The following is a 22,405-nucleotide window of genomic DNA, read 5'->3' on the forward strand; positions in this document are numbered from 1 at the left end:
CTACAAGCACAAAAATGATAGGAGAGGAGCAAAAGATGATGCATCTCAACAGCTATTGGCATAACATTGTATCATGGTTCCCTTACAAGACTGCCCTCTTTTAAAAAAAACAACATACTAACATGTTAAACTAAGACGATGAACATGGTAAACATTACACTTCCTAAACCTCAGCATGTTAGCATTGTCATTGTGAGCATGTTAGCATGCTGAGGTTTTTTAGCTTCAAGTATCGCTGTGCGTATGTACATCCTCACAGAGCAGGTAGCGCGGCTGAAGACTCTTAGTTTAGTTGCACTGACACTCAGTTGCCAGTTTATTACACCTAGTTAAAAAATAAATACATCAGTCCAACCCATCAGCTGAGTAGTAGGCTAAATCCTGTACCTATCATGACTGTTACACTGTTCAGTTTTTGTTGAGACCATTTTTTTTTTTAAAAGTTTGACAATATAATTTTAACTCAAGATCCATTTACTATGTTTTCCTTGAGCTTTCAACCACCTGTCACAGTTCTAATGTTGTAACATTTCTGTTCTTCCATTTTGCCCAACCCAAAACATCAATGCAGTATAAACGACATGCTGTATTGGACAGCTGTCAGTCTATTGCAACATAAGTCAACAGCACCACAAACTACAGCCTCTAGGTTGAATCAACACCTCTCTTTTAAGAAAAAACTGAACTTTATAATCTTTATGACAGCACAGCTGTTGCAGAAGATTGAATTTTTATTACCTTGGCATGTGTAAAGACAATTTTTCTCCTCCAACCTGAATGACCATATACAGTGGGGCCTGCAGAGACCATTTCCTCCTTTGCTCCCATCGTAAGTCCTACAGCTGCTACTGGTTTCCTAACAACAATACATAATATGGGTCATAATAAACTGGTTGCACAGATTACCTATGGGTTTGTTTTTCTCAAGAGGATAGTCTCTTCCGCACTGCACTTCTGCAAAGAATTCTGGGAGATATTATAACCAATTGTTTCCAGCTTAATGGTGTATTTATTAGTGACATGTATTTAAAGGATGTGAATTAAATTAAATATTAGCCATTTCTAATATTTTGTAAAGTTGCAGTCTTCCTCCCAAATTAATTCCCAGTCCACCCCTATAGCTCTCATTAAAAAGTGAAATTAAGAAAATTAAAATCAGATGTTCCCATGTTTACAGGGGGCATTTAATCAAAAATACAGTCAGTAAGGCTACAGCCACAGTAAGGATTGTGCTCATGCTGGTAGGCATTTAATAAATTAATTTTGCAGCTGGATAATCATATGTAAGAGTTTAACTCTACTATCATAAAGTCACAGGTTTTTCATACCCCGATCCTTAGGAGGAAATTATACTGCAATGTGACATTCTGTTAAAAGCTTTTCAGTGTCTGGAAAACCTTCTTTTTTTTTTTGCCATAATCAAACTGCATCCAGCAATCCCATTCCCTTGACCGTTAATCAAATTAGTATAAATTCTTGATGTTGAAAATGGAAACCATGTCAAATACTTCTGGCTGCGCAGTACACTACTTGCAGCAAATAAACAAAATTTCACTTTGACCTTGATCAGTTATTTTCAATGTTTTAGACAGGCTTGAAATTATACTGTACATTAAGGTGCTAAGAGAACAGTTCTATGATAACGGGATTTGTCATTTGAACTTGTGAAGTTCGCCATCGATCGTTGAAGCTAAGTTTATCTGAAACATTTCAGTGATTATGTAGACAACAGCTCTGAGTATAAGGGATGTGAATGATGTTTTATATTTGCTGTTGTCACTCTATTTGTCTGGAGATGTTCTGTAAAAAAATTTCCCCATTTGCTGGTAGAAAATGAAATATTTGAACCATGACTGTGGCTCAGTAGGTGGACGCTGAGTTGAGGGGGATTGCTGCAGACTGCTGTGTTGTGGACTTAGTGTGGAAATGACAGCTCCTGTCGAAGCACAGAGGAAGATCCCTGCACTGCTCTGCACTTTCTCCCATCGTGATATTTCTATTCTTATTTCCCCTCCGTCTCTCCCACCTTCTCTCTCTGTCACTTTTTCTCTCCATCGCCCCATACTCAGGTATTTTCTTAGATCTGCTCCATTACTGTCATTTCTAGCATCTCTCTCTTATCTGTGGAAAGACAGATGAGGGGCAGAGGAGATGTAAGAGCCTCCCCCCAACACACACACTCGCGCATTCGGCTCCTGGCCCAAATCTCAAAATATATAACAAGCAAGCCCCTCTCCTTCCGGAAAAGCCTTCATCGTGTGTGTGCGTGTGTGCGTGTGTGTGTGTGTGTGTGTGTGTGTGTGTGTGTGTGTGTGTGTCCCAGACCCCTGAGTTTTGCTGTCAGACCAGACTCTTTCTGTGATGACTCCTCCATGGTTTCCTTTCAACAATGCACTGCAGAGTGATAGCTCACTTTTTTTTGCCACAGCCAGGTGAATCATAGAACACATACAGTGGCTTCAGAAAGTATTCACACTTTTTGAACACTGTATTGTGTTATGGAATTAACTTTTAAAATGGATAAAATAACAATTTTTGCCCATCAGTCTACACTCAATCACTTATAATGATAAAGTGAAAACATGTTTTTAGAAATATTTGCAAACGTATTTAAAATCTGAAATCTCTCATTTATAAAAGTAATTCAATTATCATTGAGATGTGTCTAGAACTTGACTGGAGTGGCAAACTGAATTAACTGGACATGACGTGACAGGACATGAAGGAGTCTAAAGAACTCTCTTATACAACCTCCATGGAAAGATTGTGTGGAGGCATAGATCAGGGCAAGGATATAAAACCTATTCTAAAAGTTTAAGTGTTCCCAGGAGCACAGTGGTCTCGGCAATTGTCAGGTCAGGGGGGGGAAAGACCAAGAACCCAATGATAACTCTGACAGAGCTTCAGAAGTCCTATGTGAATGATGGGAGATCCTGCTAGAAGCACAACCATCACAGCAGCACTCTGTCAACAGGAACTTTATGGGAGAGTGGCTAGACAGAAGCCGCTCCTGAGTAAAAGGCATATGACAGCCTGGTTGGAGTTTGCCAAGCTGCATTTAAAGGACACCGAGGGCATGAGGGAAAAGATTCTCTGGTCTGATGAGACAAAAAAGTAATTCTTTTGGCAGAACTCCAAACACTATGTTCTCAGTAGCAGAGACAGGGAGACTAGTCAGAATTCCTGGAAGAGCGAATGTAGCCAAATCCAGATAGGTGCACAAAACCTGCTCCACACTGCACACAACCTGAGACTGGTTCACCTTTAACCATGACAATGCAGCCAACACAATGCTGGACAAGTCTGACTGTGTTTCACTGGCCCAGCCCCAGCCCAGACTTAAACCCCATCTGTGCAGAGACCTGAAGATGGTAGTTCTGATGGAGCTTGAGCCAGGAAGAATGGATAAAACTGCCAAATCCATGTGTGCAAAAGCTTGTAGAAATTTACCCAAGAAGACCCGAAGCTGTAATTACTGCCAAAGGGGCTTCTACAAAGAACCGAGTTTAGGGGTTTGAATTATTATGTAGATGAAAGCATTCACTTTTTGATTTTTAATACATTTCTGATCCAGTCGTTACACTCAGTCCCATTATGATCTAACAGATTATAAAGTGGGGGCTGCATCGCACTCTGTAACACTCTGCTGGCCCCACTTTGGGCAGCAAGGCTTCACCCACCTTTTACCTAAAAGAGGTTAATCAGCCAAAATAAAAGAAAAGACCCTGTTTGATCCTTTTTTTTTAATCTAAAAATGAGCTGCATGTGCAGTGAGAATACCTATATTCTTCCTACTGCACAGGTAGTGGTTTTTTTTTTGCAGATTGAGGAAACAACAAAAGAGAAGTAAGTTAATATTCTTGTGTATGTGACAAACAAATCCCTTTGAGGTTTCAAAAACAACATCGCCCAGATTCAACTCAATCAAGATGACAAAGGGTGAATTTCTGAAAAAGAGGATCCAGATGATATCATAACTCATCACGGTCATGGTAGGCTGAAAACAATAACCAGGAAGGGAAATTAAATAAATTCAAATCGCCTGAGGGAGGGAAAGTGTCACAGTGCGAGAACATGCACTATATGCACTATATGCACTCTACAGATCAGCAGATGAATTGAAAGTGATTATAGAACCACAAAAGTATAAGTTTGTGTCACTTCGTGTTTGTGAATTTCTGCATGTTGGGTGGGGGGGCATTAGTGTATTGAAATCTGTGTATTTTGTGTGCATGTACAGTGTATATCTGTAAAGATGTCAGACGTGTGGGACGGAACCGAAGAAGCTTCTTGGATTAGAGGTGAAACGTCTTTAAGTCCTGTCGTCCTTGATTCAACTTTTCATGGATAACCATGACCTGGATGAGAGAGTCTTCACATACAGATGTACTGTGTGTGTATATGTGTGTGTGTGTGTGTGTGTGTGTGTGTGTGTGTGTGTGTGTGTGTGTGTGTGTCTGTCTGGATACATGGTTTGTGCGTGTAAATGTGTGTGAAAAACTATGAGGGGACCTTGGCTTCCGACGCTGCTAATGACTAGCTGTAATACTGCGTGGGTTTTGTTGATGGGTTTGTATAGTCCACCCTTCCCTTCAGTGAGCACAAAGCTGAAATCTCTCTCCTGTTGCTGCCAACTTTGACATTTGCAAGGATGAACAGTGAGCATGACAACACTGATAAATGTCAGCCTTGTGTCCCAGTCCCATATCTGTGTCCAACATCACAGTCGGTGTGAATGATCAGGCTCTCTCAATTCTTAATTCTTTCCACCTCCCTTCCCTTCCTCCGCTTGTCTTTCTCTGTGACATTCCAAGCATGGTTACTCTCATGCCTAACTAAATAAACCTGCACACAAGCAAAGGCACACACATACACTCCCACCCAACTGTCTTTATGGACGGTCTGCTTAGATTTGAAGGTCCTTGCTCTAAGCTCAACACAGATTCCTTAACCTCGGAGGTGATCGTAGACGTCAGTTGTTCCCTCTGCAGATTAAATTATGACCTTTGAAGATTAACACATTTCAAGGTTAACTGATAAATACTAATTCTCATATATAGAATATGCATCCTTCACTGACTGTGGTTTCCTTAAAGGTCATTGGATAATTACAGATCACTGGGGTGAGGAGCATAGCTGGAACAATCTTTAAATCTGCAGAAGGTTCAAATAATTTATTTTCATACTAGTTAATAAACGAACAATTAACCATAAAACAATTCATCACTGCTAATGATTCAAATCAAGCCTTATTGTCATAAGATACCAGTTTCTCAATAAACAGCTTCAATAATAAGACAAATCACTGTAAGTAGGCCGATTCTGTGGAATTAACCCAGAGCAAAATTTTTTATGTTATTCATTATATTACCTAAAACTTTAAAGCTTCCACACCCATGTTTTATCTCCTGTATTTAACAAGTGTAGAAAGAGAAAAGGAAACTGTATGGTTTAATAAGCAGCCATGTTATGTATGTGACTAGCTTAAATTGAGATAATTCCTGAATGCAGGCTTACCGGGGGCTAATATTATCAAGCCAGCTAAGAGGACACAACATGTACATTTCTGAACAAGTCTCCCAACATAAATGACCAGATGTCTGTAACCCCTGATATCCTCTGATATGATCAGTGGGAATGTTTCCTGAAATAGCGCCCATATGGAGGCAGCAGATATAGCACGCCACAGATAAACTGTTCAAAATCAAAGCTGAAAAATAAATGATCTTTTTATTATGTGACATTGCAAGGGTAAAGGTTTGGTTTAGGGAAAGATCATGGTTTGGCTTAAAATAAGTACTGAAGGACTTTTGTCGTCATGGTTATGTAATAAACACATGGTTAAAGCTACAATATACAAGTTCTGAGACTTAAAAGCAAACTCCTCCCTGCTCCTGCTCCATCTATATCCCATCTAAGATGTGATTGAGCATATTTTATCTAAAGTATAGAAAAAAATTCATACTGCAGCTTTAAGGTTATAGAACAATGTTTTGTCAACCCAATCATCCATCCTGACATAATTACTATGGCCACTAGAGGGCTTTGCCACTTTAACATGACATGTAATGTAACACTTGAACATGACATGTTTTGGGACATATGCTGAAATAAACTGATGACGTCTCACACCACCGCTAGATGTTGCCTAATAAAATGTGAGGGTCGTAATAAGCACAAATAAACTATGGGGTCATTCTTGATGAGAGGACAATCTCATGTTTTTCATGGAGGACATTTTGACAGTACAGAACAAGCTACAAATTTAGCTGCGACTCCTAAGGTCAGTAGCATGTCACAGCATAGGAAGGCGTTTTCCACTATAACAAGTCAAAATGTCTGCTACGTCTACTGTCTACCGCGTAAAGGGGGAATTACCGGGAGCACAGTTCTCCTATTTAGTTGGAGACTAACCGTCTCTCCCCGCCTTCACTTCCTGCATGTAGCTAAGACATCCTTATATCTCCATCAAACCAAGCTGTCGAAGAAACAGCATTACTGTGATTATTAAGTGTAATGAAGTAATCTCTGACACCACTCCTTACTCAAAAAGTTGCCACATAGTGGAAATAGTGGAAGCGATAGTGGAAAAAATAGGAATGACCGGAGTTCATGTAGAGGAGAAAATAAATCAGGTACACCAGAAAAGTGAACCTCGACACTTCATGACAGAATAACTCCTGTGCATTACAGAATTGTATGGGAGCATCTTTCCTCTATACAGTGCAATAGAGAGAGAGAAAGCTCAGCAAATCTGATGAGCCAACAGCAATGGGCCGGGAAGGTCGATGCATTTACTCAGCAACCTCGGTGAATATAAGCTTTGGACCTGTGGAGCATTTGTGAAGCCTGCTGGCAGATCATCTGTGTGTAGCAGCCTGGCTCTTTTCTTTCCTGCTGTGGGTGGGACACTTATCTCGCCATGCACTAGCATTCTCCCTTGATTCCCCAGTCCCTCTGTGTCCCTTTGGCCATGTCCTGCCAGCTGCACACCACTGCTTTTCCTAACGTCTGCCTCAAATTCGGGACTTTCTTAAAAGTTTCTCTGGGGCTTTTATCGTGAGCAGACACCTGTAGTCTGACCAAGCCAGCCCTTGTTTTGCTCCTCATTATATAGTGAATGGCTTTTCAATTCAGCCTCTTGAATTAGCCAGCGTGAAAGGGTAATTGAAACTAAAAGAATAACCCTGCACTTTCCTCTGTATCCCTCCACCAGGGTTTTGCATGACAAGCAAAGGGTGGTGTTTTCTTTTTTCTCTCCCCTTTGGACAACTCGAGAAGAGGTATCTCTAGGGAAGTCAGAGCTAGCTGAGTGTCACTCAGCATCTATCCCGCTCTCCCTCTCCCTCCCTCGCCTGTGACAAGACCAGTGCTGTGCATTCCTGACACGTTCGGTCAAGGCCCTGACTGTAACCACTAACACAAACAGAGACAGAGAGAGGAGATGTGACATTTATTGCACTTGCAGAATACTGACTTACATAGCAGAGTAAACTATAAGAAGCTTCTGGGAAAATACATAATATCTGTTTCGAACACAACCCAGTAATTACGTTGATTAAATATGATTATATTAGCTATGCAGCTTGCTGTATGAGAAATTCAGATGGGGATATTAATAGTATGTCTCTCTTTTTATAGCCAGAGCAGGTGTGTGACTGTAGTTGTTGGCTAACAACTTAATCATCTTCTTTCCACTTTTGTTTTTACACCGGCTGTGCTGATACTGTTGGAAAAGGGTATGAGAATTGGTATTCTTCTCCTTAGAGGGACAATACTGGCTCAGGCCGCAGGGGTTCTATCTCCCAACTGAAGCCCACTGCCACAAGCAGCCACACAAGCTCACCTTCAGGCTTAATGCCATCTGCTTACATGCATCTCCCTGCAGCCTGGTCCCTTTTTCAGCCAAACAAATGCAGTCTCAAATGTCATGATTTTAGGTTTCTGGAATCCAGTGGGAATCTGACAGGTTGATCACAACCAGCCTGATTGAAACATCCATTCCTAAAAACAGCAGTTATCTCCCAGTCTGCAATCAACACCACACATAAGCTCGCTTTAGTTGTCAAGGCAGCAGTGCTTTGCTCTGATCTATGGGTCCAATAATCAATGAAATAAAGCAACATGATTAAATCAAGAATGTATCATCAGTATGTCGGTCACCTCCCCTTTTTCCCCACTGTGAACCACCCCAATCAAATTGAAGCAGCAGCGCTTTATTAAATCACAGATACCCAGTTGTCTTTATATTAATGCAGCCGTGCCAGAACAGTTTTATTAGATTTTGCTGGAATAGCAAATGTAGGATTTTCTTTCTTTGTGGAGTAAGAAATGGAAACTAAAGCAAAAAGCTGTGCTGATCTTTAATCCTTCCAGCAGTGTTGAGTGTGTAAGTTGTGGATTTGTGATAAACTGAAGCTCACCTGCCGTCAGTCTCATCCATCAATCATTACAAATTTTTCTTTTGTAGGTTATAGTTTGCGGCAGCACATTTCACACATGCACGACTCTGGGAAAGCTGATGCGATCTGAAGTGCACTGTGAAAACGTATTCATGTACTGTATTGTACTGTATTCCGACTAGACTTGGGTTAAAACTATTGTTTCAACTAATATTACCTTTCTGATATTTATTATGATCAGTACTGTGAGTTTTGCCAAATACCACAACACAGTACATGCCAGAAAGTGTATTTAAAGGAAAGAGTTGGGAAATATGCGTATTCTCTTTTTTTCTGTGTGTTAAATAGGAAACAGGAGCCAACAACTGGTTAGCTCAGCTTAGCATAAACACTGGAAACAGAGAGAAACAGATAACTGCTGCAAAACTACAACTTGTCATTTTTAGACTTTGGTTTTTGTATAAAGAAACAGCATACAGTATAACATGTTAACTAGACTGGCCTTTTCCCCTGCTTTCAATCTTTATACTGGACTACGCTTATCTCCTGTTGGCTGTAGCTCCATATTGAACAGACAGGTGTAAGAGTGGTGTGTATATAAGTGTATATTACAAAACGTCAAACTACATCTTTAATTTATACACTTTTCCAATATTCCAATACAGTGCCGTTCCACTTTTAACATTGTTCTACTGACAACTTTCAGTATCTTATGTCTTCGCCTGCGGTGCATCCTTTGTCTGGCACTTCCTTCCAATTTTATACATTAATATATGCACTGTTTGTGCAGTGAAGTCAAATGAGCTTTATGATGCGACACCTTTAAGAAGCATTTACAGAGCTCTCAACAAATTTGAAATAGAACAAACTTAACACACTGAGAGCGAACACGTCTATAGGATATGAATGAGGCTACTGAAAGGCTCAAATGACAAAGTGCAAAAGCGTATTTTAAATATATCCTTCTAATGTCCTTACGCTTGGAATTCTTATTGTGAGAATGATCACCCTTTTAATTTGAAAATGGTTTGTGCTCAGACACTCTAAAGAGCTTAGAAGTGTTGAGTGGCTGTCTGGGCAGTATATTGCTGATTTCGCCACTCCAGAACAGTCTTGTCTGAGCGCCAGCCACCACTGGGACATACTGGGCCAGGATCCAAAGAGCCGCCGATAGTCTTCTTCACCATTCTGTCTTTTCATATGTCTTATGATAAGATAGGATAAGAATAACTATTGTCCGTCTCTAATTAAGTTTTCTTTGACAAGGCTCAACAACAAACGCACATTTTCAAACACACACTTGCATACACATAGAATAGGACAAAAAAATTGTTAAAACTACAACTGACAAGAACAGTGTTAAACATGTCAGAGTATATTTCCTATTTTAATTAATTCAGCGTGATGATCACAAAATTGAAGAAAGGATTTTTTCTTTTTTCGGTTTTTCTTGGCCAGTGGGACTTTTTTAGTATTGACCTTATGGCAGTAACTGGGAGGATTGCTAGGGTGTGAGAGGATTCAGATCAGAGTGGCCTTCCTGATTAAACACAGAGTGTACAGCTCAGATAGGGGACTTTGGGATGATCCAATTATTTTGCTGGGCTGATGCGGGAAAGCTTTGTTTTTGTGTTTGGCGTAGAGGATGTTTAACCATGCTGAAATACTGAAGGCGAGTATAGATTTGAGTAATGTCCTGTAAACTGGGAGAAGGTAAAGATGAAGCAAACTGCTCAATAACTTGTGACGTGAGGGATTGTAGAAACAAATTCGGAACTCGTGTGTTTACATTTTCACTTGGTTAGAATATACAAATGTGAGCTGAATTTGAAGTCACAGAAAAAAAACTAAACACAAGACCTTGTAGAAAAAATATGGACTTATTTTCGCTCTTAGAAAATGTGTTCTGAATGCGATATTGTACTGTATTATTGACAAATGTGGAGATTGATATTTACTTTAATACAATAGGGAATGTGAAGTCACATTGTGTTGAATCTTGGGTAACTGATCATCATTTTGTTTATGCGCTGTGTTGTGACAATCCCGCTGCCTTTCTGCATACAAACCTGTATCTTCTTTTTATGCACACACTTTGGGACTAACCAGTAAAATCATGTCTTCATCCATTTCTATTCTGCTAAACATATCTGCCCACTGGATTATTTAACAAGGTCTATCAGATCTTTTAATCTTTTTAATAATGCAACTGATCGAAACCACTGCCTATGACTCAATGAAATAATCACAGCTAAATGTTTTTGAAAGTTTTATATTTTGTTTGGCTTATTAATTGGGCCAAAAAGAGAAGTGCCATCTTTTCTTTGTGAATATGACTATGTTTGCCGGCTTGTGAATTAGTAAATCTTGCACCCAGCCACTGCAAAACTGTTCACAAGCCTCTAGGCGTTTAAAACTTTAAAACTCATGCAAAGTGTATGCACTCAGTTCAAAACCTAGATAATTCGCAATGTCAAGTGTGAATTATCCAGTTAGTGCATCGGGGTCTGTTATCTAGTCTTGGGCTGCCAATCATATGGATCTATGTTATTTATCACTAGTTTGTGCAATTACTGTTGCTTGGTATTGCAATTTAATATCTACCAGTGGAGATCACATTTCAATAATTCAATAATTTAAACAACACAGGTAAACAGAGCATGTTCCTCACAAGATGGTGCCCCATCCCACCATGACACATGGCATGAAGTACTTTCACATTCTCTATGGCAGCAGAAGACTTGTAAGCCACATTTACTCATAGTTATGTTGCTTTTACTTGAGTCCATTTTCAAGTACAACCACAACTTTGTTATTGCAACCTCTTGAATCTGTCGCTGCAAGACCACAAATGTCCTTTCTGGCATCACAAAACGATGAATCTGCACACCTCGACTTTTCAACCTGTTGTTGTGATTAATTTGTGGCCAAACTTTCACTTGCAGCTGTGAAAATGAGAAAGCCGAGCAAAAAGGAAAAGTCTCTCAAAAGTTTCAAGGAATCATGAATAACCAACAAGAATTGAATGTGACCAGACCCGTTACTTAAATTTTCCACCGAGTGACACCTCTTCCCAACAAAACAAAAGTGGATCTCTGGTCACAAAACAGTTCAGTTCAGTCTTTCCTCCCCAAGAGCAATTCCTCTTCTCAAAATAAGTCAAAGTGGGATCTTTGACAGTGTTCGTTCATTTCAGCACATTTCTAACAGAGTGAATCCTACTCCTGAACAAATTTGAAGTCGATCTTTGACAAAAAGTGAACCCCAAAAATCCCTGACATTGTCGGACTTACCTCCGGTGCCGACAGGTGTTTCCTTCGATCATGCAGGACTTTAAAGCCGGGGCGAAGTTTTGATTTCCTTTGCACTGCCGTGGTCCGGGCTGGTTGGAGGCTGCCGAGGAAGGAAGGAAGGTAGGCCTGAATATGTACCTATAAACCGCGGACGGTTCACGGAGCCAGGGATAGGTGCGGGCTACAGCTACAATGGACACGCTGCATGGCGGACTCAGACTCTTCTTCGGTGGTATGCCGCCATCTTGTTTTATGTCATTCATATTTAGGTGGATTTCAGATCTAGGGTGGAGGTCAGAACCCTGTAGGCAGAATTAACATTTAACAATATTTTTATTTATGTGGCAGATCGCCTTACAGTGTATGTAAATATCAATCGACACATTGAATATTACAATATTTGTGAATATCACAATGTTTAAGAATATCACATTCAGAACACTTTTTCTGTGAGTGAAACTTTCAACATACAAGTTCACATATTTTCTGCAAGCTCTCATGTTCTCTTTTATCTTACTATGGGAAGTGGCATCTGGTGTGACCAAGCTCGGAAGCTCCACTACCACCGTATCTGTCGGGGTCAGACCAATCATCTGAGATGCATGATCCAGCTCATCCCCGTTGTAACCGCCTGGAGCCCCTGCAAGGCATTCTCGCTTTCTGAAGATCACTTGAGCTCTACAGCTGTCCTGATTCCACTTAACTATTCACAGACGCAGTCGTCGAGTCTCTGAACTCTGAAAGCGGATATCTGTGGCTGAGATTGTAGAGTTATTAAAGCTGCTTTGCATCTTTTTGTCAAGAAAAGTTTGTTTTGTTCAGGTGGTGGTAATCATCACTGCTCACACAGTGGCAGGCTAACACGTCATGGTGTTCCTGCGTGGGTGTGTAGCTAGCTATACTGCAGATACCATTTTCCAGGAGGAACGCTGGTGGCGGCAAGGGATGTCGTGTCCGACCTTTGCCCAGCTGCCTGCAGGTCCACCATCTTGGGGGGGACCCTCATTCCCTCTGCATCAGGTGTATGGGTGCAAAGCACGCCCAGGCGTCACTCGCAGACATCGGATCATGCGGTTACCACCTGCCAACCAGCAAGCGCTGCTCGCGTGTGTCTGTGACCTCAAGGGGACAAAGCCCAAGGATAAACCGACCTCGGTAAGCACGTGCTGGACGACACATGCAGATTCCCTCCCTCTGTTCAATCAGCCTGACCTGGGTAGAGGCGTGATGGTGGAGAGGAAGAGGATGAGGGTGTCCTGCTCAAGCCTTACACATCTATTTGAACAGAACTAAGGGGTTTAGGAGCAGTAACCAGCTCTTTGTGTCTCGGGCCCCTCCTCACAGACAGAAGGCTCTGCCAGTTTCTGTCACACTGGGTAGTGGAGGAAATCATTTTGGCAGAAAGTAGGGGGTTACAGCCCCCGCAGGGGCCGTTGGGCTAATTTCACTAGGGGAACGGCCACCCCGTGGGTCCTGTTCAGGGGCATTTCTGTGAGTGACGTCTGTGCAGCTGCTAGTTGGGGATCCCCACACACTTTTATTAGGGTTTTATCGCCTGGATGTGACTCCGCCCTCATTGGTGCCCTCTGTCCTTTAGTGTTGATTCATCTTAATAGCGTGTTAACCAATGGGGAGGGCTTGCGGTGTTGACCTTCCTGGGTCGGGGTGTAGCCTAGTAGGCCGTATCTCCTGTAGTGAGATGCTGAGCGAGGTTTGAAAGAGAACGTTAGGTTACCAGGGTAACCTCGGTTCCTTCCCTGCTTGCATGTTTTGGGCAAGTGCAGTGCTGAGATACTGTGACTGGTCACACCAACCACAGGGCTAACGTGTGTGAATATTTTATACAAGTGCAAACTTTTTCAGATTTTTGTTCTACAAGTTCTCATCTTGTATTCTCTCATATTTTGAGATATATAATCCTTCATAGGAAAATCTGGCGCAAGGTATTTAAATGATTGGACTGTAATATCATTGTACTTATGACTTCTTCTTGAATCTGTCGTCTTCGCTGTCATTTCTATCAATACATATTTTTTAGATATTACATATTGAGGCCCAAGCTCAACGTGGATTTGGTGGCTTGTAAGAGGAGGAATGGGAATTTACCAGCAGTAAATGAACCAGAAGATGCACTGAACAGGGAAGGATGGGAATTTCCCTCAGGGCTCAACACAACCTCTGATCTTAATAGCTTTTAAATCCTACAAGTCACTTTTCAATAGCTCCCTGCTTTATGATTAAATGATGTGAGCAATAAGTAGTGGTGTCGTGAGGCTGGTATCAGACTGAGAGAAAGGCGACGATGATCGGCCACCTCTGATCTGGTGGGGAAAATCATTCCAAATTCTGTCCCAGATCTGGCAGATGGTCAGCTCCAGTTTTTGTCCTCTCAGTCCCTTCACTTCTCACACACACACACACACACACACACACACACTCACACATACACACACCCACACACACAGCTCCTAGTGGCTCAGCTGATTGCCAAATGTGCACCTCCTGAGAGTGGAAATGCAATCAAATGTGAGTGGACACAATAACCTGCATCCTTTTGAATGTGTCCCTGGATTGCAGCAAGTACTGTAGCAGTTATACCGTCGAGGAGCCCTGGTGCAAAATGTGACAAAACAGCTTAACCCTTTCCACTCACAAAGGACAAGACTCACAAAGGCCCTGAACTAACTGTAAGACATCCGAACACACAGCTTGCCCTGTGCTGTGCTTTGTGCCTCTGTGTTGAGGACATTTAAAAGCTGTGTGATATTTTCCATTCCACTCGAGAGGTGAAGGTCTCATGCTCTGTCTGTTAAGTGGGCTATGCAGATTAAGCACTGCTCCCTGGCCTCCTGCACCTGTGGATAAATGCTGTAGTGTTACAGTGTTTTTTTTTCTATTGCTATGCATTGATCAAAACTGAAGTCATCATTTTCATTTTCATTGCTTTCACACACACATTCAATAACCACATTTTCCACATGTACGAACTCTATTCTCATGCTCCACCACCTACAACAGTATTCAAATGCTAATGCACCGTTTTTTTTTAAACTGTTAAAAACACGTTCAAAACAGAAACATATTAAAACATATAGAAAACCCTTGCAGAATATTTCCAGTAAAATAACGTAATAATCATTCTAAACACAGCAGATTGCAATTTCAGCTGGAAGCCTACCCAGGTGTCCTGTTTTTAGTCACATTACCAGGCAGACAAAAGGAGATGGCATTGGAACGATTGTTTTTGGAAACATGGATCAAGGACGACAGGTTGTTGGGGAAAGGAAAGAGGCGGGGTGAGGAAGAATGCAGAGAGGACAAAGGAGAGGAAGACCAAGAGTGATGGTCTCTGATGAGATAAGAGCCACAATTATTGACCGTGTTGTAAACCATGCGAGAGAGGCCAGTTCATGGGATGCAACCAAATCTGCAGCGTTCAACAGTGGCACACATAATTCAAATTTTCCAGCAAAAAAAAAAAAGGAACAGGCGAGATGTGCATCCTTCAATGATAGTTGAACTGCATATGACAGTGCATTTGCTTTTTTACATGTACTGACATTTTGAAATATTGATTGTTTTGTGTTTGCCTCCCACGGGAGGGAAAGGCAGAGTAATGTTAGATGCACAGGAAATTGAAAAGACTGTGGATTTACTGTATTTTAGAGAGTAATGGAGATGGAAGCCAGGAAATAACATTCATCTTTGTGGATAATGCTGGATTTATGCCACAGGGGACGAAATGTGATTGGACAGAGAGCGACCATTGATGTCCAAGGCCCGAGACGAGCTATAACATCACAGTGTGTGCAGTGCTGTCCAGTGATGGTTGGTTGTTACACAAACCATTCACTGGTTCCCACAGTGCAGAGAAGCTCAGTTGTTTTTTATATGACCTGCAGGAGAGAAGTCGAGGGGCAACAAACTCCCCTACCTGTTGGTGTGTTGGATAATGTGGCATTTCACCACTCTGCTGCAGTCACAGACTCATTTGCCGCTCATCCCAGGATGTCAATATTATTCCTTTCTCCAGAGCTTTTTCTCTGCGTGGAGGTGGAAGGTTTATGACCTTCGGCACATGACCAGATGTCCTTACTGCATGCCATGAATGCGGGAGGTGGAAACACTTCTCCTGAAGCGGGATCACGCCGGGAACACACTGCCGACGTTGCGAGATCGCGGCGGCTGATGTTGCTCAACTGCTGCAGAGAAGCGCGTGTGTGTGTGTTCACACCGGCTGCTGCTTTTGCTGCTGCTCTCAGCTCTCTCTCTACATAGAGTTTACAGGCTACTCCAATGTTGGATTTCTTTTCATTATTTATTTATTTTTAACAGAAAGCGTCACTAAATTGTAACTAAACTGTCTCCTCCTTTTTCATGCGTGTATCATATCCAGATTCAGGCTAGACAGAGACAACTATAGTGGAGGTTTTATGCAATATTGTTGGTATGATGTCAATAGGACATCAACAGGTTTTTTCTCTGCCTATTTTTGCTGGTGACATGTAAAAAATTGGCGAGACAGTAAATCTCTAGATCACGCGACGCAGCTGCAAGGCGTGAGACAAGCATTTCCACACAGGCGTTGTTTTCCGCATCCACCACACACACACACCACGCATGTGATGTTAATGAAAATTTGTGGCCAAATGCAGGACGGATGGAGCCCTGTAGTTTGGGTAATGTGTTTTTTCTTTTTTTTGTTTAAGCTTTTTATTAAGTAAATAAAAATAAGTAAATAACCATGTGCAAAGGTAAAGATAAAAATAAAGGATGCTGAAGCCGATGGCTGCGTTTCTGATTCACTCTTTAATAAAGTCAATAAAGAGGGAGGTGTTATACTTATTCTATAATGAAAGACCGTAAAATCATTTAAACTTTAAAGATAAAATGTCATCATTTGTGTAATGCTCCCTGTTGTTAGTGTTTTTTAGGTCAGTGTGTTATAAATTATGCTCTCTGAGTGAATATTGTTGCCAGTGTCGTGGTCTAACGAGCTCTGCTTTGAGACATGTATGAAGTGTTTTGGTGGTTTGAGTGCAGTGTTGGTAATGCAGAAAGTATGAAGAGTTTTGGGAAAAAAATTGCGTCACTATTGACCGATCCTTGTTAGCAATTGGAAAAAGAAAAAAAAACTATAATGCTGTAGTTTAATAATGACTCTGGGCATTTGGCTCCTGCTTGGCCAACCTCTGCTAACAGATATAATATGATCAATATTGATGAAAACACTGAGCTTCTGTTTGGATGTGTCTGTGATAGGCTGATGCATTAGTACACTGACACACACGCACACACACACACACGCACGCACACACACACACACACACACACACAATCACATTCAGCCAAAAGACTTTCAGACTTAGTTTGGTGAAAATGGGAGCTTGAAGTTAATCCAACAAAGCAATTCCACTCTCCTGCCTAATTGCTTCTCAACATATTTAACTCATTTAGGAAAAATTTCTCAACTTCCTTTATTTTTTTTTTTAACTTCATGTCACGGTGGCACAGCAGACGCTCTGTATTCCCCAGGCCACAGCCACAGATTCTGCCCACGGTGCACTGTAAATCAAGAGCTTTCAAATTAGCTGTCCCATATTGTTCTTAATGCTGTTGTGTGCTAAATTACCAAAGTGTTTCAGAGGAGGGGGATATGGGGGTGGGGAGATCTTGAGAAATTGTTCAGTTTTATTTACTTGGCTGTGGCTGTACTAGTCAGATTATGTATCTAGTGGAGATGGATAAGAGTTGGTGGTGATAAACTGGCCCAGTTTTGGAGCTTTAATGAAGACAAGAAGCTAAAAAAAGTTCTTGAGTCAGAAAAGGTCAGATGTAAAGCTTTAAAGCCAAGAATATAAAGTAGTTCGAGTTTACTCTTTATGGAAATGAATGTGGTTATATGAGGCACACCCTGTGTCCGCTGAGCATAGATGACCTCTACAATTAGTCCAAGTAGTACAAGTATTTCCAGAAAAATGAAGCCCTCCTGCCACTATAAATCCCTTAAGCTTTTCAAAAGATGCCAACAGACCTGCTGGGTTGTTGGGTGATGTAAAATGGATTGGCCCTTATAGAAGCCTGTATGCCTTTGCACAATAATATGTCTGACACAAAGCAAACAGAAGTTGATAAAACAGAGCGAGGTGCTCCCCGGGCAGCCAGCAGGCGGTGCTGAGTTCAGCACCTTTTGTTTACCTTGTGTTTACGGGCACGTAGAGAGCTCATCTGTTCCGTCCACAGATCTTGTCAGAGGGCCTTGGGTTTCATTGCAGCACTGATGACAGTCTGCCTTTGTAGAAAAACACATCTTTTCCTTCCTGTGTCCTAATCTTTGTCTCTTCTCACTGTCTCTACAGCTCCTGCTCTCATTGTCATTTACTGAGCAGTAGGGTTCAGATCTTCTGCTTGGAAATGAGCAGAGGAAAGAGAAGCGAATGTAACTTAAAGCCATAAGATAATGCATGTGTAAAAACTAACTCTATTAGCTGTGAACCAAACATTTTGTCTAAATGTGCCAATTCTTTGTTTTTTTGGGGGGGGGGTTTTCTTCTCTGACACAGCTTACCATCACACTCCACTCGCTTCGTCTCTCTCTCTCTGAATCAATGTGATTACAATTATTTCCCAGCAGGATAAATTGAGGTACATGCTGTGTATGTCATTACCTCTCAAAGCTCTGACATTAACTCTGCTAATGTGACTGTGATCCACATTGTCCTTCCTTCCTCACACAGACAGTGGCATGATGCACTTCCTACTGCTTTCATCTCAGCCTGTAAATTACAATAAAGCAAAATTAATTCCCTCAAAGGCCAGGCACTTCCATCCGTGGAATCAAGGATGAAGCCTTGATTAATTCCAACTGTGTGCGCGATGTTTGAAGCCTGGAGCCCTAAAAGCATGCCTAAACTATATTGGAGTCCTTCTTTTAATAAAGTTTATCGTTGGAGAGGAAAAGATGAGGTTAAAAAGAACTCAATCTGAATCTTGAGCCAAAGGAAGTCCTTTGAGGGCAGTATTGCTTTGATGGCAGAGATTTAATACAAATTCTCCAAAAGATGGAGGAATGTTATTACAAGTCCAAAAGGCATTTTAATTTTGAGCTTATGAAAGTTATAATCCACAGCAAACAATGGTGGAAATATCTGAAAACACAGCAGCACAGTGGAATTTCTGTAGCTGCATCACATTTTTCATGTCAGGCGAAAAATCAGACCAGATATGAATTATTTCCTCGCATGGGTTGATGTTGAACATTAAAGTTGTGACTTACATATGTAAATAGCACTAAATGACTGCAGAAAAAAATGCCAAATAGTATCCAAAATGAGGTTTTATGAAACTTTCAATGATTATAGCTTTAAAATCAGACAGAATTAGTAGTTAGAGTTTATTTCTCCACTGCAGCGAGTTTGTGTATGCTATGTGCATTCTAATGTGAACCCATGAAAGCAAATATTATGAAGATGAATTAGATCTGTATAGTTACCTTGGGGGAGTGTGTGCCTCAAACTCATTAAGACGTTAGGGGTTGAATGCAAGATAAGCCTTGGAGAGTGACAGGTAGACCACTGCAGTATTTAATGGCCTGGGAGCTCTGTGTTTGTGTTCATAAGAGAGGAGGTGGGGGAAGTGTGTGAATGTGTGTGTGTGTGTGTGTGTGTGTGTGTGTGTTGAGGTGGGGGTCCGCCTCGACTGACTCTATTTGTCTATGTTCTGTCTCTCATCTTTTCCTCCCTGGGGGATGAAATAACATTCCCTGTCACTGACGTCTGACCATGAGAGCTGAAGAGAGGACAATCTGTGAAAATGGTATAATTCATGAAGCGTATTGTGCCATTAGCACAGTGTAATTTATTATGCACCACATAGTGTAAATGTATGCTCAGCAGGGTGTAAAATGAGTTAGTTGATTAGGCTGCTCCTTTTCAAAAACATCATGAGACATAGTCAGCTGACCAACAAAAGAGACTCCACAGAGTGTAGCATGCTGCTAGGTCTTTCAGAGAGAATTAAAAACGTATAATTGATTTGCCTGTAGCTTGAAGTAGAGGGGAAAATTGCTGTACATGAATCCATTTTCATGTAGGAAAGGTTTGCAGAAGATTTGTGTGCCTTTTTAGCCAGTGGCCTCCTTCACATTCTCCCAGTTAGATTCACACTGAGGAGCTGCACAGCGTCCAGGATATCCTCACACTCATGCCGCTGGCCTGTGAGCAGCTCTGCTGGAGCACACACGTGATAAATGCCTTGCTGAAGGGCATGTAGTTCTTTGGGAGCGCTCTACTCAGTCACCATTTCCACCTAGATGGAAGCAGTTCATCTGGGGAATGAACTGCTGCACCCAAGAAACAAACTTGAGGCAACTGCCTCATCTGTCATCTATTTGGGTTCTTAGTTTTCTCGTTTATTTGATTCACCATTTATCAATCACTTTTAGGTAACTGCAGAATTACCCCCTAGGGTGCAAGTAGCCTTGGTTGGAAATCACTGATCTAGAAAGTTTTAAAAAGAAACTTGTTGAGTCTGTCTGTTCTCATAATGAATGTGCTGTTGGCAGGGGAGCTGCACAGAGGAGGTGAGATGGTAATTAAGGGGAACCAGAGCTAGACTCAGGCCCTGGAACACGCCGAGGATTTGAGATATTTTCTATTTTGGGGCTAAATGTAATTGTTTTTCAGGGATCCCAGAATTTGAGCCCCTGAGCATGCAGTTGTACTTTTCATTTATTTTGAAACTTACATGGACCACTTCTTCAGTCAGTCACCGTGAGGCACAGAGTAAGATCAGAATTTCTGTTTATTATTTTTTGCATTTTGTTGCTAGAAGACAATGTCCCAGTAAAAAAAAAAAGAGTTCAGTGTTTTCAATATTTGGAGCTCTCTATGGCCCGAGGAGGTATCTCGTAGCATATTTTTGCAACAGAACAGGCGTTTGTATTGAACTGTTTTAAAGTGCAAAAAGACTTTGTTGAGAGAACAGACAACAAGGTTGTATCAGACAGATCTCTTGGTGTCCAGGTGGGGCTGGAGGAAGCAGGAGCATGCTAAAATCCCATTCAGTAATTCTTCAGTGTGAAGTCGCCCTGTTCACATGGCCTCACTTGTATTTATCCTTATGGTAGAATCAACAGGTCCTCGAAATTTAAGCATAATCAGTCCGTGCACACTGAGAAGTCATATGATATTTGATAAGACTGCTGTTTGTAACTGATCATTGTATTTCTTTTTTTTTGCCACAGATTTACAGAGTTCCTGGAGCCCTTTGAGAGAGTGATTCAACCAGAGGAGCTTTGGCTCTACAAGAATCCTCTCGTTGAGTCAGACCACATTCCCAAGAGGGTCATGTTCGTAAGTACCTGCTGTAATTATGAATACCTCTTATTACAGCCTTGATTTCTACTAAATATTTTGTCATGATTGCATTCTACATGAACCAAATCCTCTGCTCAATTCCCACTAATCTGCGTGGTGCAGAAATCCTCCATTTGGGACAATCAATACTGTAAAGCCTCGTGTTTCCGCCGTTGAGGTGAGGCCTGAATCATGTTGATAGAGAGGGGCCTCACAGAACTGCGCTCATTAGCTTGTCAAATGTAAATATCATCTCCTTTTGGACAGAAGTGGGCGGTGGAGATGAATTTCTAAGATACAGCAGGGCCTGAAAATACTTTTCCTCTGGCTCATACTGTAAACACTGAGCAAATAACCTAAAAAAAATCTCTTGTGAAAACACTTCTATCCGGCACATATTGGAGCATCTGTGCTGCTTTTGCTCTCAGTGCAGTTTCCAGCAAGTGACCGGGCTCAAAACACTTAAAATACAGCACGGGTCATTACAGAGCTCTTTGTTATGAGTCACATATTGCTTCAGACTGTTTTCAGACTAGCTGGTCTTATTTTCAAAGAGTGATTACGGTAAAATATGACAACACCGAGGGTGACAAAATAGAAGCAGCTCCTGTAAAACCTGAAATACTTTATTCCAACTTTTTTCCATCTGCTACCAAAAGTCTACACTTTCTAATGGCTTGGAATTTCTTGAGAAACAATTTAAGCAGTTTAAGAAAACCGTTTCTAAAAACTGCACAGTAAATTCAAAATAGCTGGTCTGCGTTCAGGCCCTAACGACGATTAATGAGATTTTAAAGGTGGTAGATTCAATAGATACTAAAACAGTTGAAGATTGTGGGAAATATCCTCATATCTGTGCAATAAATATGATATTAGAGCCAGGAGATTATTTTAATTTTTCATAAAGAAAGGAAGCGGGGGGGGGGGGGTGAGGCGCGCTCATCTGGCTCTATCCATAGTTCAAATATACACCTACCAGCACGTCTCAGCACCAGAAGAGTTAGATCATATTAACCTGATAATCCAGGCACTCTCAGTAGACTGTGCTCGGGTGAAGCAAAACTGCTTTTAAAAGCTACTGTAATATGAATATCTTCTAAATATGTTTTCAGTGCTGGTGCTCAAGGGCAGGAATTGAGCCCTGATGTGGATTGCATTATGTACCTTATATTGATATATCCTGATATGTAATTAAGTCTTTTTCCACCACATTAAACAGTGAGTGAATTATCTTCCACTGGTTTGATATGGAGTTGTTGTGAGGGGCGTGTAACTTCAATGTCCATGGATCTTTGCTGATGACAGGCCTCTAAATAATGAGTGGGAGAGAAAGCCCCCCCACCCCCCGACCCCT

The 22,405-nt window shown here is 41.3% G+C and overlaps 1 protein-coding gene across 1 annotated transcript in view; it reads left to right on the forward strand.

The window, feature by feature from the left end:
• plpp4 (phospholipid phosphatase 4) overlaps positions 1–22,405 on the forward strand; it is a 49,137-nt gene that overhangs the window by 6,553 nt on the left and 20,179 nt on the right. Inside the window, exon 2 of the mRNA XM_023411621.2 lies at positions 20,940–21,048. Coding sequence (XP_023267389.1) covers positions 20,940–21,048 — 109 coding nt within the window. The remainder of the gene's footprint in view (positions 1–20,939; positions 21,049–22,405) is intronic.

The sequence above is a fragment of the Seriola lalandi genome, unplaced genomic scaffold (genome assembly GCF_002814215.2).
Source record: "Seriola lalandi dorsalis isolate HSWRI2012SDOR001 ecotype SW California unplaced genomic scaffold, Sedor1 jcf7180002054470, whole genome shotgun sequence".
In the NCBI taxonomy this organism is placed as follows: domain Eukaryota; kingdom Metazoa; phylum Chordata; class Actinopteri; order Carangiformes; family Carangidae; genus Seriola; species Seriola lalandi.